Source organism: Pygoscelis adeliae, unplaced genomic scaffold, assembly GCF_000699105.1.
Source record: "Pygoscelis adeliae isolate BGI_AS28 unplaced genomic scaffold, ASM69910v1 Scaffold256, whole genome shotgun sequence".
NCBI classification, from domain to species: Eukaryota; Metazoa; Chordata; class Aves; order Sphenisciformes; family Spheniscidae; genus Pygoscelis; species Pygoscelis adeliae.
The window spans coordinates 1,546,601-1,561,751 of record NW_008824996.1 but is presented as its reverse complement, the minus strand read 5'-3'; the positions used below and the strand labels follow the sequence as shown (position 1 = coordinate 1,561,751).

Below are 15,151 nucleotides of genomic sequence, written 5' to 3'. Positions count from 1 at the left end.
TAGTTCCAAATGATACCATCGTGAAACAGTTGAGAAGAAGTTAAAAAGGAACAAACAAAAAACGACATATAAAACCAAAAGAACTTAGTCCAAGGCCAAAATATCAACGCTGAAAAAAACTTTAACTGCACATTTACCAAACTAGTAGGAAAAAAAGTAATAAAAGAAACCTGGTGGATTTTTTTCTTTGGTTTTCAAAAGTGACATCTTTGTCATCTAGTGATTCAAAGTTGTATAAGGACGTCCTGGTAACTTTGCATTAGTTCAGACAATTCATGCAGAGGATCTTTCTTTGTAACTATGAGCCTTTGCATTTCTTCTGAATAAAAACACTTGCATTATAATTCTGTGTTCTCTGACACAGTAATTTTTTGGTTTATAATGGATTTCCTAGCTCTGTTGCATTTGTAAAAAGTTCTCCACCGAGATGAATACTTGCAATTTAGAAACCCTGAAGTTATCTTCAGAAGTCTAGAAAGCATTCTCTGTATTTCAAATACATGAACTATTCCCCAGTCACTGGGTTGTAATCCTTCTTAAGCAACAGGTACATTCTTGTCTATGCTTTTTTCCACGACTGATACTTGTTTGTTGCAACTGGATTCAATCCTCTGATCCTTTAGTTCGGGTAATAATGATACAGAATCCAACACCTAAACCTAAAATATGTTGCTCAGATGCTCTGTTCTATAAACTGTGGCTTCTAACTCAACCCTTCCAGGGACAATGCAAAAATAAAGCTATGAAAAGAAACTTAAATGAATTTCTTACTCGCACAAGTATACACATATTCCACTACGATACAGAAAACAAAACAAGGTGAAATTGGACTAGGTACTACATTTTTTTTCTACTTGCGTATAATAGTCTGGCCAACACCTTCACCTACAGCACAGCGTCTCCTGTCTTCATTCCCTCCTATAAACTCTGCGTCCTTTTTTTTGCCTTTTGAAGCCTGCTCTGTCATACGTCCGGCTAAGCTCTTCCCTCCCTCCCCTTCTTCCCGATGTCCACACACAACACTGTTGCAGCAGAGAAGTTACTCAGCAAAGTCCTTGAGGGGAGTGAAGTCCTCAAGTTTGGAGGACTTTGTTAATCCTCCGGTAGGCCCCGTTGCCTCACTCGAGTCTGCGGAGGCTACAAAAATATAGCCCTGTCAAGACTAGACTGGTTTTCAGTACCACATAGATGTCATAAGCCAAGACAAAGTTTACTTAAGAAAATCAAACTGGAGTCTGCAAACAGACCGCATACTCGATGTTGTTCATCATTGCTGAATTAAGAGGCAGATATTTAAAACTGTGGAAAGGGAATAGAATAGGTAACTGTTTTCATTGTTTTGTACTGAACTATTATTTCACTTTCCCTATATTGCTGTTAAGGAGAAGAAAGGAAAAAAAAGAAGGATAGTCAAGGCACAAGCCTTCAAAGATTAACCCAAAAACCGGTTATGCTATTGCAGTCTGGATAGCAAAGTTACATTTACCAGGGAATTATCCAATTTTCATTTCTGTGTCCTAGACAAAATTAGGCAAGACGACCTATGAAACTTGGTGTTAACACCAAAAATTGCAGGCTACATGCCGGATTCCTTGCTAAAACACTAAGAGAATTCTTAAGCATTGTTTAATCTAAGACTGCTGGCTTTGAGTACTGCAAAGCAATTTTTTTTTTTTTTTTTTTTTAAGATACACACAACGGTTTAGCAACACTGCTGATGTGAGAAGGCACACTAATCAGCTGCATTACAGACTCAGATGACAGCAGAACTTTATACAATGGAAAAAAAGAGTAGTTTCTTATACAAGATGCAATATGGTATTTTCACTATAGTAAAAACAAGATTCAAAGCAACCCATTGTCATGCATGAAATTCTCAACACAAAGGCAAATCATTATGAAGTGATCAGAACACAGCTCAAAGGGCCTCATTATTTTTAAACAAACAACCACTACCTCATTTTTCTCTTGTTTGGCTGATCCCTGACTCTGTGCTCCATTAACTGGTTCATTTTCTGGAACGGAACTCTGGCACAAAGTCTCACTGCTGATGGGATGCTGTGGCTCCACGGGAGTATCACTTCTTGCAGCAACATGGAAGAGAAGAGAAGCTTAATTGAGAAAAATTAAGAGTAGAAAATCCTCTGGTAAGTAGAGAACGGTAACCTTCTAGAGTAAAATCTGATAACACAGGTATGCAAACTTCTTAAGTCACATAAAAGTCACATAAAACTGAAGATACTGCTTAGGAAAAAAATGCCACTTGCAATGGGTTACACTAAACAAAACAAAACCCCTAACAAACAAAAAGCACAGTCAGTGTGCTTTGTCCCCACATTTTCCAAAAAGCCTTACCACCATGGGATATCCAAATTCCGTGTTTTCTATCCCTACGCTTGAATTATATACCCTTTAACTAGCAAGTTATTCAAGATGTCCTGTTTTCAAAGCAATTATGTGTATGGAATGTATCAGATATACTATGTGACTAATGTTTTCTGTAAGGTATTAGTATCATTACCACTATCAGTCTAAATTTAAACTATATTTAACATCCATCGGCTTGAACATTCCTGGAAGTGCTACATAGGAAAATGTTTATATTAGTTTTGCTATTCTTGTATCATGTAAGTATTTCTGCATGGAACTCTTTCCAGAATGCTTTAGCAATCAGTAAGCGTGCAGAACACATTAAAAGTCTTGGATTCCCATCTTCAGTTTTGTCAACTTACAAAGTTGACACTCTTTACTCAGTGACTCGGAGCAAAGCTCTTTAAGAAGTTATTTTGAACTTTTTGGGTAAAATAACAACAGTAACTTAGCTGACTAAAAGACAAGTAATTTCTTGCTGAATACAACTTAATAAAAGAAATACCATATTTCTGTCATGTGCAAGAGGAGGCAAGGGCCAGATTTACATAAAGCTCAGCTTCCAGCTTCCACCCTTGCAAATATTGCCATTTAAGTTGGACGCTTAATCTGAAGTTGGATTTTTTCTAAAAAAGTGTAATGCCTTCTTGAAAACTATGGGTCTGGCCCCTTAACCTAATTCTAACCTTCAAGAGATGTATTAATTAATGAAAAAACACGTTAAGATCTATCAACTTCACTTAACATCACACGCAAACACCTACACAAAGAAAAACTGCAGCAATTTACCACTTTATTTAGCCCACAAGATAACTCTATTTGTGCAGAATTATTCCAGTACACTAAAACTGAAAAAAGGAAACAAAAAACTTCCAAGAATCAGTTTTAACATTTGTGCCTGGGCTACACGCACAAATGTTAAGGTGTGTGCATACAGATGACTAAAATTAGAGGATTTACAATTCATTAGTATCTTCAGGAGGTACGCTTTTTAAAAATGGAACTCAAGAGATACTTCCGTAAGACTTAAGCCATCCATAAAAACTCCAGTTGGGAAGAGGCTGGTAAAATCAAAGATTTAAAGCAGATCATTTAGAATCAAATGAAATAGCTCCTTTCAAGATAAGCATTAAGAGAATGTACTGACATGCATTAGTGCAAAGATTTCCATTATTATTGCTGAACTGACATCAGTATGATGGCGTTTGTTTCCTTTTTATTTTGTTACAGCTGCTCTTTATCTTAACACAAGACACAAAATATTGCTGTAAGGCAAAACTAATAGTGTCACCAACTGTGCCCAGGATCGAACACCACAGCTCTAAAAGTGTCCTCTGCTGGCCAGCGCACCCAAGTGCAGTGCTAGTTGCCCACTTGGTACTCTAAGAGCCAAAAAAGCTGGCAGCTGCTTTCTAGCGAGGCATGGATATGACACTTAGAAAGGGGCAGAACTGCTCATCAAAATAAAGGTCAAGCAAAAACATGATAAGCTCTTAATTGGCAAGTACCATTTCTCCTAGCTACCAGGACTTTTCTCTCAGAAGGTAAGAAGCGCAAAGTTTTGATACAGGCTTTAGTTCTTAAGGAAGGAGAGAAATCAGTTTTGCAGTCTACATTGCATTAAAAGAAGTTATTAATAGCATTCACCACTACCATAACCCAACCATCTCCAAGTCCAATATAAAAATACATAGTAACATTCAGCCACCTTATTCAGATTTGGTCTGCAAAATGGTAAGTAAATATTTAAGCTGAACTACTATTGTAATAATTTAAGTGATAGAGGAAGGCCACAATGATGGCATATAGTCATTTGCAGTGACTTGATTGGGACTATTTCTGTATGTAAATTTTTGAAGTATACTTAATCATTTACAGTGTCAGGACCAAAATTTACAGACACCTGAGAACAGAATGGGATGGAGAAAGAAGACGGAGTTACAGCTACTCCACTGTCTCCATTTATTTATCTGGAATGAAAGAATTCAGTGATACTGAACACAAATCTTAGCTAGACTCCATTACATAATCGGAGCATTTGTGCTCTGCGCTAGGATTTCAACTTCAAGAAAGTCCAGATTGAATCCATAAGGCTCAAGACCAAATACGAAAACCTACTTTGATCACAAAAGCGTAAGGAAGAAAACACCTTGTACACAGAGTTTTAACTACAACAGAATTTAAACAATCAAATTATGTTTCAATGTTACAATTATGTTCAAAGTTACAGTGCAGGGAAGATCTCAGTAATATACAGCGCAAGGTAAGCCAAGGTAAAAATAAAGCTACAGTTGCACTTACCGCTCAGGTGACTCTTCAAAAATGCTGTGACACTCAGTATTCTCAAGCATGAGACTTCGGCTGAGATTCTGTACTCCTGGGTAATGGAAATTAGCAAAGGAGTGCGACATTGGAGAAGTTTTGGTCCCAAGGTCTGTGACTCGCTTATCGTGATTTGTTAATCCACAGGACAGCCCATCTAAGGCAGGGTTTAGGGAGCGGGTCATGTAAGCATCTGCTGACTGAGGCCGTCTCATTGGGGACGATGGATAAGGAGAAAGTTTGCTGATAAGAGGTGTCAAGAGATCAGCATAGGCAGCTTTTGTAGGCTTGAGGAGTTTATCAACATGAATATTAAGCATCTTTTGTTCAAAAGCACATGAAAAAACAGTAGCTGGCAGATTCTGCAGCCATGATAATAAGCTAAGGTCCAAGTCATCACACCCATTACCACACAAGAGATCAATGCCCAGCAATACTTCACTTTCTGTGATTTCTTCTCCTGTTGCTTTACTCTGACAGAATTCCACACAACATTCATAAAGCAATCCCTTCATTACAAGCTGAAATAAACGATTGTTACTTGCTTTGAAGCCAGCCTCACTCAGTTTCCTATCGGCAGGAATAAACTCTGCCACCATGACGCAGGCTTCTTCAAAGCAGTGAACCCGTGCAGTGCTGGGATTCCAGTCCTTGAATTCTGCGTGGTTGGTCAAGCGAGGCAGCGTCAGTAGCAAACAGAGTTTACTATAGTCTTCCTTAGAGGGACAGTATTCTTCCAGCGCATGTAGGCACTGTACAGCCTCTCGCATTGTAAATTCCAGCTACAGAAATATTAACATTAACAGAGTAGTTTGTAGTACATATGTTTCTACAAAAAAAAAGTTAGTTGAAGAACAGGCGGTAGCAGAATTTCTCCGCTATGATTCCTTTATTACTATTACTGTTTATATTTTAATTAAAACAGTATACAATAGAGTCCCGAATTGCTGATGCAAATGTAGTTACGACAGAGCCAAATTTCTGGATGCTCTGACTTCCTGAAATCGCCCCCAGTCCCATTTTCTACACATCTATGGAACTTTTTCATGCCGCTGCAGGTTTCATAGGCTTAAAATTTTAAATCTGTAGCTAAACAGCTCCAATTCTATTGTAGCACAGAAAGTTACTTCCATTCTCAAAGCCAAATGAAGTTTTTTTCCCTTTTTTTATGTCTATGAACTGGCATAAGTTATAAAAGGCTTGTAGATTTCTCTAGTTTCCAGTGATTAGCAACTTTGAGTTGTCTTTTATATTGAGATTTCCTGTTCTTCAATCAATAATGTTAAAAAAAGTTCAAAAAGTTCTCAGAAGGTAAGACCTTCAAATGAATAGAGGGCTTTAATACAGAGCTTGTTGATAGCTAAAAGCCAAGAACCATGTCAAGTACACGTAACTTGGTATTTTTAGTTACAAAGATTTAAAAAAAAACCAACCACAAAACCCCCACTTACCCATGTTACCTAGCACCTGCTCAATACAGCTGCCTTTCATCCACAACATGCCAACACATTTGGTAAGATTCAAAACAAAAAAACAAAGGACATAAACCTGATTATTTTTTTCTCTACTGCTATCTAGTAACAGTATACAGATTGAGTGATTAGAGGAATACTACACCTTTCCTTTACAACTATAAATAAAGATTTACTTTTAGCTTTCTCTACACTGTCAAGTGAAGACCCTGCAGTAGAATGTATGTGTAATGGGACAGAGAATTAAGATCAATTCAGTTTGGAAAATGAAATCAATTGTCTTAAAACTACTGGCAGTCTTCATTTTTAACTTCATAACATTTTTGTTGGAAATTTGGTATTCCTGTATTATCAACATAAATGAAAAGCTATAATTAATTTCAAAATCTGCACACCTTCTTTGTCAGTTTGAGTTAATGTCTCTTTCCATATTGAAAACCTAAGTTCACAACTCCTGCTGTTTCGCACGTTTAACTGAATTGGTCCTTTGTGAACACATCTGTTCCCTCCAAAGAAACAACTGTGTCCTTTCTCTCTAAAAGCAACAGAAATTAAGTTCAAGATTCATTCCAATCAGAACCTTTCACCTGGTCCCGATTATGACAATAAATTTCCGTGATTCTGAGGCTTGCTTCAGAACTCTTTTGAAAAAAAGAGCCCTGTACTTTAGCATAAGGGCATAAAGTAAATCTCAGGATCAGGACCACAAACACGGCCTGTGGTCACTGATCTATGCTGCTAAGTTTCAAGCAACCCTCGTATACACAATTCTGTTTGAGACCCGAGAGCCACATTCATTTCCAAAGGATACCGATTATTTTTTCCATTGTGCATGAAACCATTTGGTAATAGCTAAAATTTGTGTATTTGGTGCCGGGAGCTTCCGCTCTGCCTTTAATCAGAATATCTCAAGAGGTTTCTTGTCAACAAAAAGAATTCCCAAAACAGAGACAATTCTTACATGCTGAGGCTCATCTTCTGCTGACATCGCATTGTTTACACATAAGGCTTCCAAGAACTTCTGCTTCATTATAATGTAACGAAATCTGCAGGTGAGAAGTGAAATACTATACGTCTTGATCCAGTAGCTAAACATTCTTTCAGAGACAAGCAGGGTATTTTACAGCTGATTTTTGAGTTAGGCATACAAATTGCAATGACAAGGAACTCTGATCTCAAATTGGTAACCACAAAATTATATTTTAACAGGAAATGTCTTTTTCAAGTATTCCTTTCAGAAATACTACACTTAAAATATTAGAAGGCTAATAAGAAAAAAAAGTATAGCAATCATACCCATTTCTTAAACAGAAATATGACAGAGCAGCCAAATATAAAAACATGCACCGTGTCCCTAAAGTGTATGGCAAATGAAAACTCATTACAGATTGCGCGCACATATTTTTTCTAGTTTAAGTTAAAAAAACCACATGCACACACTTTAGGAACTGTATACTGGTTAGAAAAAACAAAAACTAAGGTAAAAAACTTAGAACTACTGCTTTCACACACAATACTTAGAAATTCATGTATTTTCCACAACTCAAAAAAATCAAACTCTGACATACATTCTATTTTACCTTTTCTTGTCGAATTTTTCCATACATTCAAGAGGCTGAATAAATTGAAGAACCTCATCCCACTGTCCATCAAGAATCAATTGCCTAGTAAAAGAAAGAGTCACTCGTTTAATTTCAATGGACAAGAACATCCTTCTTCTTTCTAAGCAAGCAGCTCATTTAAAAACACAACAGTCATTTAAATGTACAACAGGTGATGAGCCTGCTTTGAAAAGTTAATGCTTTGCACAGATGCCAAGATGACTGTCTGATGTGACTAGTAATAAGAGCAAAATCCAGGTCCTTTCTCAATATTTTGTAAAAATAACTGCATACAAGGACAAATATTAATTACTTTTGAAGGCACATCAAAAAGGACAAAATGGTCCTGTGTCTCCTGCTTTACCTGTAGTTCTTATTTAAAAAAAAAAACAACAAAAAAGCCAACTTACTTGAACAGTGCGAATAAATATATTGATTCAATGAATGAAAGCGAACTGAAAAATGAGTTAATTTTAATTGTATAAATACTGCTGGGCCTATTTTATAAGCCAGGGCTGGGGGGGGGGGGGGGGACAGCTCCTATATTAAGAATGTAAGAGGAACAGCTTGGCAGGAACTATGCCAGCACAAGAGCTCCAACTCCAAGACCAGTGGGCTAGAATGCACAGGTGGGTTAGTTCAATTTCTTCACGCCCTCATATCACACACAGAGCTGTCTATAAAAGGCCCAGATCTACAAGAAAGGGGTGAGTTTCTCATTAGATATATACTCCAACTAAGCTAAGAATGAAACAAACAAATAGGATTAGTAACTTTAATCTTTCTCTAATTCTTCTTTCATTTTATTCCAATATCCATAATTTTAAACAAAAGGGAAGCGAGGTGAGAAATCTTGTTCAGTGGTAAGATATTTTTTAATGTTTTAAGAACAGCTGGATAAGTTATTTTCTCATGCTTCTACGAAGTTATTAAGTACCTTTGGCATGAAATAGAAAACAGCAATGCTAAAAAACTAGTGTGCATCTACAGGGACTCCTTTCAATAATTTTGAGGGCAATATCATGAATGGTAAATCACACTAACTCTCACGTCTTGATGATAGTGGAGACCCCTTTCATATTGTTAACTTTAAGAGAGATCTAGGTATTATTTTGAAATGCAGATAATATTTTGGGGGAAAAGCTTTGGAAACCACTCCACTCATCCTAGATCTTAGCACTAGAACACCGTCAAAATATTCTATTTATTTTAGAAGTCAATGAACTACACATTCAGTTCCATGTGACATGGCAAGCAGATAGTAACAGATCACTGCTGCCAACAGAAGATCTTGCTCTCCCATCCTATTCCTGCTCATGTGCGTTCCCTGACTTACCCTGCGCTGACACTGGCACTTGTTAAGACTCCTTGCCACTTCAATTCATTAGCATGCCAGAAAAACAACCAAGTTAAAATGAATGAACAAGCAAACAAGAAAATCTAATTCTAAACCTACATTGATGATGCCTGGTCAGTTACTTCAAGTGGCTCACAGAAGGAGGTCATTAACTTCAGAGCTAGACCACAGAATTGGGATCAGGAAGAAGCAGAATACGGTGAGGGCGTAAGACCTCCTGTTTAGCAGCACGGGGCTGCCCACAGAATCACAGTCCAATCGTATGTTTTCATATATGTGGTACTTCAGCACCAGAGAAAGAAGTCCTACCTTAGAAAAAGCATGTCATCTGAAAACAGGCCATTAATGACCCCACTTTCTTTCTCAAGCGCCAGCATACTGATATGAAGTTTCCTTGTGTTCAGAAAATCTAGTATTAGTTTAATTATTTCAGCTTCTTTAACATTCACTGTTTCTTCAGCCGTCATGATGGCAGCCTAAAAGGGAAAAGACGACAGAATTTTAGCTATGATCAATATCTTATTTTATGCTTGGTTAACACATGTTGGCTACTAAAAAAACTAAAAATAGTTTTACAAGACAGACTACTGTAGCATTACAAAAATTAAATAGGCAAGATTAGGAAATTGATTTTAAGAGGTTGATTATGAAGCCACAATTAAGACCTATCAATGCATCTGCATCTTTTTTATTTCTGTCCTATGCATATATAGGGGCCCAGATAAACAAATCTACCAAGAAATCAATCCTCCTGCAGTGTGAAAATATTGTGCTTACTAAGTCTGCAAATATGTAAAATTTTCCTTTCTGAAATGCAAACAGTGAAGTTCAAAGAGCATAAAAACGAGCCGGTTACTATGTCATTATCTATAGAGATCTTGCATATAAACTTAAATGTTTCTAACATGTACAAAAAGCACAGCACGCTAAAAATGCAGTCTCCCCCTACCCCATTTTTGAAGTAGTATATGGTAATTAAGCCAAGGCTTTTCATTCTTCCTTCATAAGGACACCTATATCTGTCTATATGCTTTATGAAGAATCTAAAGCTGCAAGCCCAAGGTGGCCTAAGCCCATCTGACCGCTGACTGCCAGAGTCCCATTCACTCACCTGCCTCCAGGTGCGTGTTGCTGGCCCTTCCTTAGCACCCCTCACTTGTGTCATTGGGTTAGCTTTTCCACCAACTCATGCGCTGAAGGGGCTCAACGGTCTAATGAGCTCTCCAGCCAGCAGAAAGGAAAAGTGGGAAGATGCAGCTGGGGTAGTGACAGGCCAAGGCCCCGGCTGCCAGCAGTCAGCTTGTTTAAAGCTCCCATGGATACAACGTCCAAGCTCCTTTGCAACACAATTCCTCCAAGGATACGAGAGTTGTAGCATGTACTTGTCTTAGGAAACCCTAAAATAAATTCTGCTTCTGGCTAAGCCTTGCATGGTTCCTTAAGTCTGACTTGAAGTAGAAGCTGTTCAACTACTTTTTTTAAACCTTAAAAAGACTTTACGGCTGTAGCTCCCAAGTTGATCTGCTGAAAACTAACTGGGGATGTGGGGAGAAACCCTATAACACAGCCAAGCCACGTAGCATTGCCTCATCGGGAGCTCTTAAAAAAAAAAAAAGCTAACAGCTACAAGAGTGCGATTTCACATCAGGAGAAATTCAATTTAAGCCCGTGTTACTGCAGAAAGGGGCGGTCCCTCTTCCCACCTCTGCAGTCAGCCACACGTCCCCAGCCACTTCACAGCACCCACAGTGGAGCTGTATGGTTAGCCAGACCACTCCTCTGACCCAGGCGCAAGTTAAACGTGTATTCACCCCGTGGACAGAAGGGCACTAATGCTGACACAAGGAACTGACTGAGCTTTGCTTTCTGGCAGTAGCAAAGTCTTAACCTGACTGAAATTGCTTATGAGAGCGCACCAAAGAACAGAGAAGAAGCCAGTATCAGTGATGAATCGTCAGCAGGAGGCAATATCCCCAGGAAAAATGAGAGACAGTGGAATAACAGTGATCAAAAAAAATGAATAAAGAGGGATGACCATACAGAGCAAGATGTCCACAGCAATAGGTTATAGTTACCCCAGCTGCTCCCCCTTTTAATTCAAAAGGGGAAATAAAAATACTTCTTAATTCCCTCATGCGACCATTTATTTATGCAAAAATCTAGCCACTACGATGCTGAAAGACAACCAACTGCGGGTAACACAGCTCCCAAGACAGGCTGAAGAGATGATGCAGCCGCCAGATACCTCGGCCTTGGAAAACTGGAGTCCATAAGCTAGTTACCTATCTCGTATTAGGAAAGATGCACAGAAACTGGTAACAAGAAATGAAAGAACAGATACAAGAAGTTTGAATAATCCAAATAAGACACTCATAAAGTATTAACAAGAAATTAATTATTTACCGGGGAAGAGACAAATACTCCAGTGAAACTTCTCACTGATCATCATAAACCAATCCTAATGAACTTGACGGAACACAAAAAATTAGGCATTAATAAGAGGGGGTTTTGTACTACATCATCTAAATCCCCAAGTTTTCCATCCTCCTCACTGTTGTATGACAACTTTTTCCCCAAGTAAGTTTTTGCCAGAACATTTGACTAGGAAAGCATTTGATTATAGCAGCATAGTTTATTTTGGAACAACAGAGACCTAATTGTGCCAGATGAAATGGCCTAACTTCTTTTTAAAAATGGCTGGGTTTAATTCTCGTTTTAGTCACAGAAGACTCCAATCACCAAGTATTTTGGTGGGTCTTATGAAAGACACACCCAGAGACCACGTGCCCACTCTTGGCTAGTAAAGTTAATGGAAAAAATTAAAATCTGGCTTGCAGAAAGCTTTGCTGCAGGAAAGCAAGCAGATAAACCCACAAATTCGAAGCCAGAACTTGTAGAGAGATGCTTTTTCCTTACGTTTCAACTTCCCCTTTTGGCAACTGGATATGGATTTTTGGTCCCAGAGAAAAGTTCAACCCTACTCTTACACACTGAACGAAACAATCAACAAAAATTTAACTAGCAGTTTAGCATTAACATCTTAATTCCCAATCTCACCTAATGCATTTGCATTTCTCTTTTATTATGTTTTATGGCACTGGTGGTTTTTATATAAATTAAATGAACTTCCTTGCCAAAAGACAAAGTAAAGCTTAGGCAAAGCTGTGTTGAGACTCCCCATCAGAAAACTACTAGAAAAATTCAGACTAAGTCTCCCTTTGAAGAAAGGAACACCAAGTCCAGCTTTCTTTTCAGCTGGATCAACAGGACTCAAGTCTAAAGAGGAAGCCACCCTACATAGCTTCAAGATTGTCTTTACATTAATTATTTACATATTCTATTGACAGAAAAATGAGCATAATACTCAGTACTTTGCTTAAGAGTACAACTACATTAAGTAAAATCTAGCATCTCCAAGAAGTTGTCTTCCATCTTCCATTGTAGTTTTGAAAGAACAGGTTTGTCCTGAACATAAAGCCTTTGCCAAGTCTAACACAGCTTCATTTACTTTATTTATATTGCCCACATAAATTAGGATAAAGGATTATCGGCACCCTCCATATTTGATATGGGACTAGTAACAGCCCTTTTGGGGTCTGGTTAAGAAAAACATAATGTAATATCCAAACATAGTTTGGATACTGAACATCTGAAGAAGAGTCGAAGTACTCTGATAAGCTTATACATTATTATGAAAATATTCAGTGTGCATTCGCTGTCAGGGCAACACAAATAGCTAGAAAAGAACAGTAAACCTACTAGAAAAGATTTTCACTTAATTGATTTTTTTTTAGGCTGATGAGCTCAGACTTCTCTTACAAGCATTATGCTGTCAAAATAATAAGCAGCACTGTAACACTATCATGAAATTATAAATATATAAAGGCTTACACATCAACCCCTATGAAATATATCAGTTTTTCTGACATTCAGTGGTACGTGTGTGTTTGTGTATAAATAAAAATAATAATAATTAAAAAGCGAAGAACAGCAGGGAAACTCAAGATTAGAGCTCAAGCTGTGTCTTTGGTCCATCCCACTACATTGCTTTCTGCCAGCCCATATGGCACATAACGTCAGAGTCTGATCAGCTCCAGCACTAATACTCAAGCATGACTGAAGCACACCGTTAGCTTGAGGTATAAATGAAAGTAAATGAGTGTTAGAGCTTAGCGTTTCAGGTGCCTTCTATCAACCTTTGTATCTTACCCAGTCTTTTCAGAACAGCACTCCTCCACACCTGTCCTTCCATCTTCCTCCTGTCCACTCCCCCTTGTCATTTTCCCCTAGTTCTGTATTTAAATTTGTTTTCCTCCTAAGAAATCTACATCAAGAAAAAAAACCAACTTCTTGCCACAAACTTGGCACATCTTTTCTCTGTAGCTTCAATGGACAAGACGTCCTTTAAACAAGCTCTTTGCAACGTAGACTAGCTACTCCTAAATTTTCCAGAGAGAGGTTTCACTCTTGTTCTGTTCTTACTCATGTTCTAAGAACATGCCAACAGCAAGAAGCCTCTCATGGTGTTATAAGCATAGAAAACAATTCTTAAAAAAAAAAAAATACATATATACACACACATATAAATATACTATTTCAGGAAAATGTTTATAAACTAGAAGTGTCTAAAAATAGTGTCTAAATAGTCTTTGTCTTTAAGTTACCTCCCTTAGAAGAAATTTAAAATGCATATGCATTCACATGATAGAAAGTTGAAGTAAGGTTTAATATTCTGGAAAACAAGTAAATAGTGAAATTCTAAAATAAGCGTTATTCCTGTGTTATTTATCATCTGAAACAGACCACTCACCAATAGTGTACAATATGCATTCACAAAACTGGGCAAGGACTATAAAATCTCTAGCTACTCAGAAATAGAAGAAATTAATATTATAGTTCAAATCTTTAGTGCCATACTGAGCGAGCGGTGGTACGTTTAAAGGGAGAAGCGATGCCTAATTAGAAGTCTTGGTTCGCTGACTTCAATGACAGCTGCAACGCATAGCTGTAACCTCAGCATCTCGGTGAGCTATGTCACAGAAAAACCAAATGTGAAGAAGTAGCACATATTTAAAATGCTGGCTGTTTTGCATAAAGTTATTTCGCCTTTTAATCCACCCCACGGTCACTTACATATGACTCTTGGGCCTGCCCACAGGCCACTCCGGAGTTCCGCCTACACAGACCCCACGGGGGACTCAGGGCCCGGTCAGTACCTAGTGGCTCCATTTCTGATGTGCCCTCAATCATCTTCCAGTTATTCTATATCAAAAGAATTTACAAAAAAAAAAAAAAAAGAGTCTATAGGCCAAATTTTTTATTACAATTGATTCCCACAACAGTTAGTGCAACTCACTGACACCCACTTCACCCTAAGAGATTGCACGGCTCGTTATTGCAAATGGACTATGTTGAACACATTAAGCCCTCGACAGAAAACCTTCCCCAACTTTGTACAGTTGAACTCTATGATCGAAACCTTTTTCTGCTCCAACAGGCAGCAAATAAGCGTCCTCTTACATACGAGCCCGTTCTTCCTCACACAAATCTTCCGCTGGCTCGCCCTCTAGTAATCCCCTTTTTTTTACCCTGCTTAGATCAGCTGTTGCTTTAGTGGCACCCCAGTAATCCTTCTCTCACCACGCTTCAGAGGTGACCGGCAGAGCTCTTCGCATTCATCAATCCCTGTCACAACACGCACTCTTTACCCAGAGCATTCTGCATCACGAATGCCAAAAAGGTGACATTAAATTATGCAATACTTGCGTATTAGAGTGAAAACGTAACGCAGGAAAATAAAAAGCCCAAACAAGTTACACAGACTAGAAATGAACGCACTTGGACTAAAAAAAAAGCCCCCCGCTCGCTCCAAATTCTTTTTTTCTCTCCACGTGCGGTTCCACGCGAAATCCACCTCTGCTGGCGAGAGGGCTCAGAACAACCGCGCCGCTCAATTACACGGCGCCGAGCCCGAATCAGCATTTCGGGAGCGTCAGCTCAGCACCAGCAGCAGGCAGGGCCGCAGCGGA

The 15,151-nt window shown here is 38.4% G+C and overlaps 1 protein-coding gene across 1 annotated transcript; it reads right to left on the bottom strand.

The window, feature by feature from the left end:
- Positions 1–1,956: 1,956 nt before the first annotated feature.
- On the bottom strand, positions 1,957–14,333 carry LOC103918774 (WD repeat-containing protein 47; the record flags this gene model as incomplete). The annotated part of the gene is made up of 6 exons (XM_009326176.1): positions 14,256–14,333; positions 9,432–9,598; positions 7,745–7,828; positions 7,126–7,210; positions 4,672–5,474; positions 1,957–2,083 (listed from the first exon to the last, which is right to left on the bottom strand). Coding segments are annotated over exons 2-6 (1,257 nt in total), but the record flags the coding sequence as incomplete, so codon positions are not given.
- Positions 14,334–15,151: the final 818 nt, after the last annotated feature.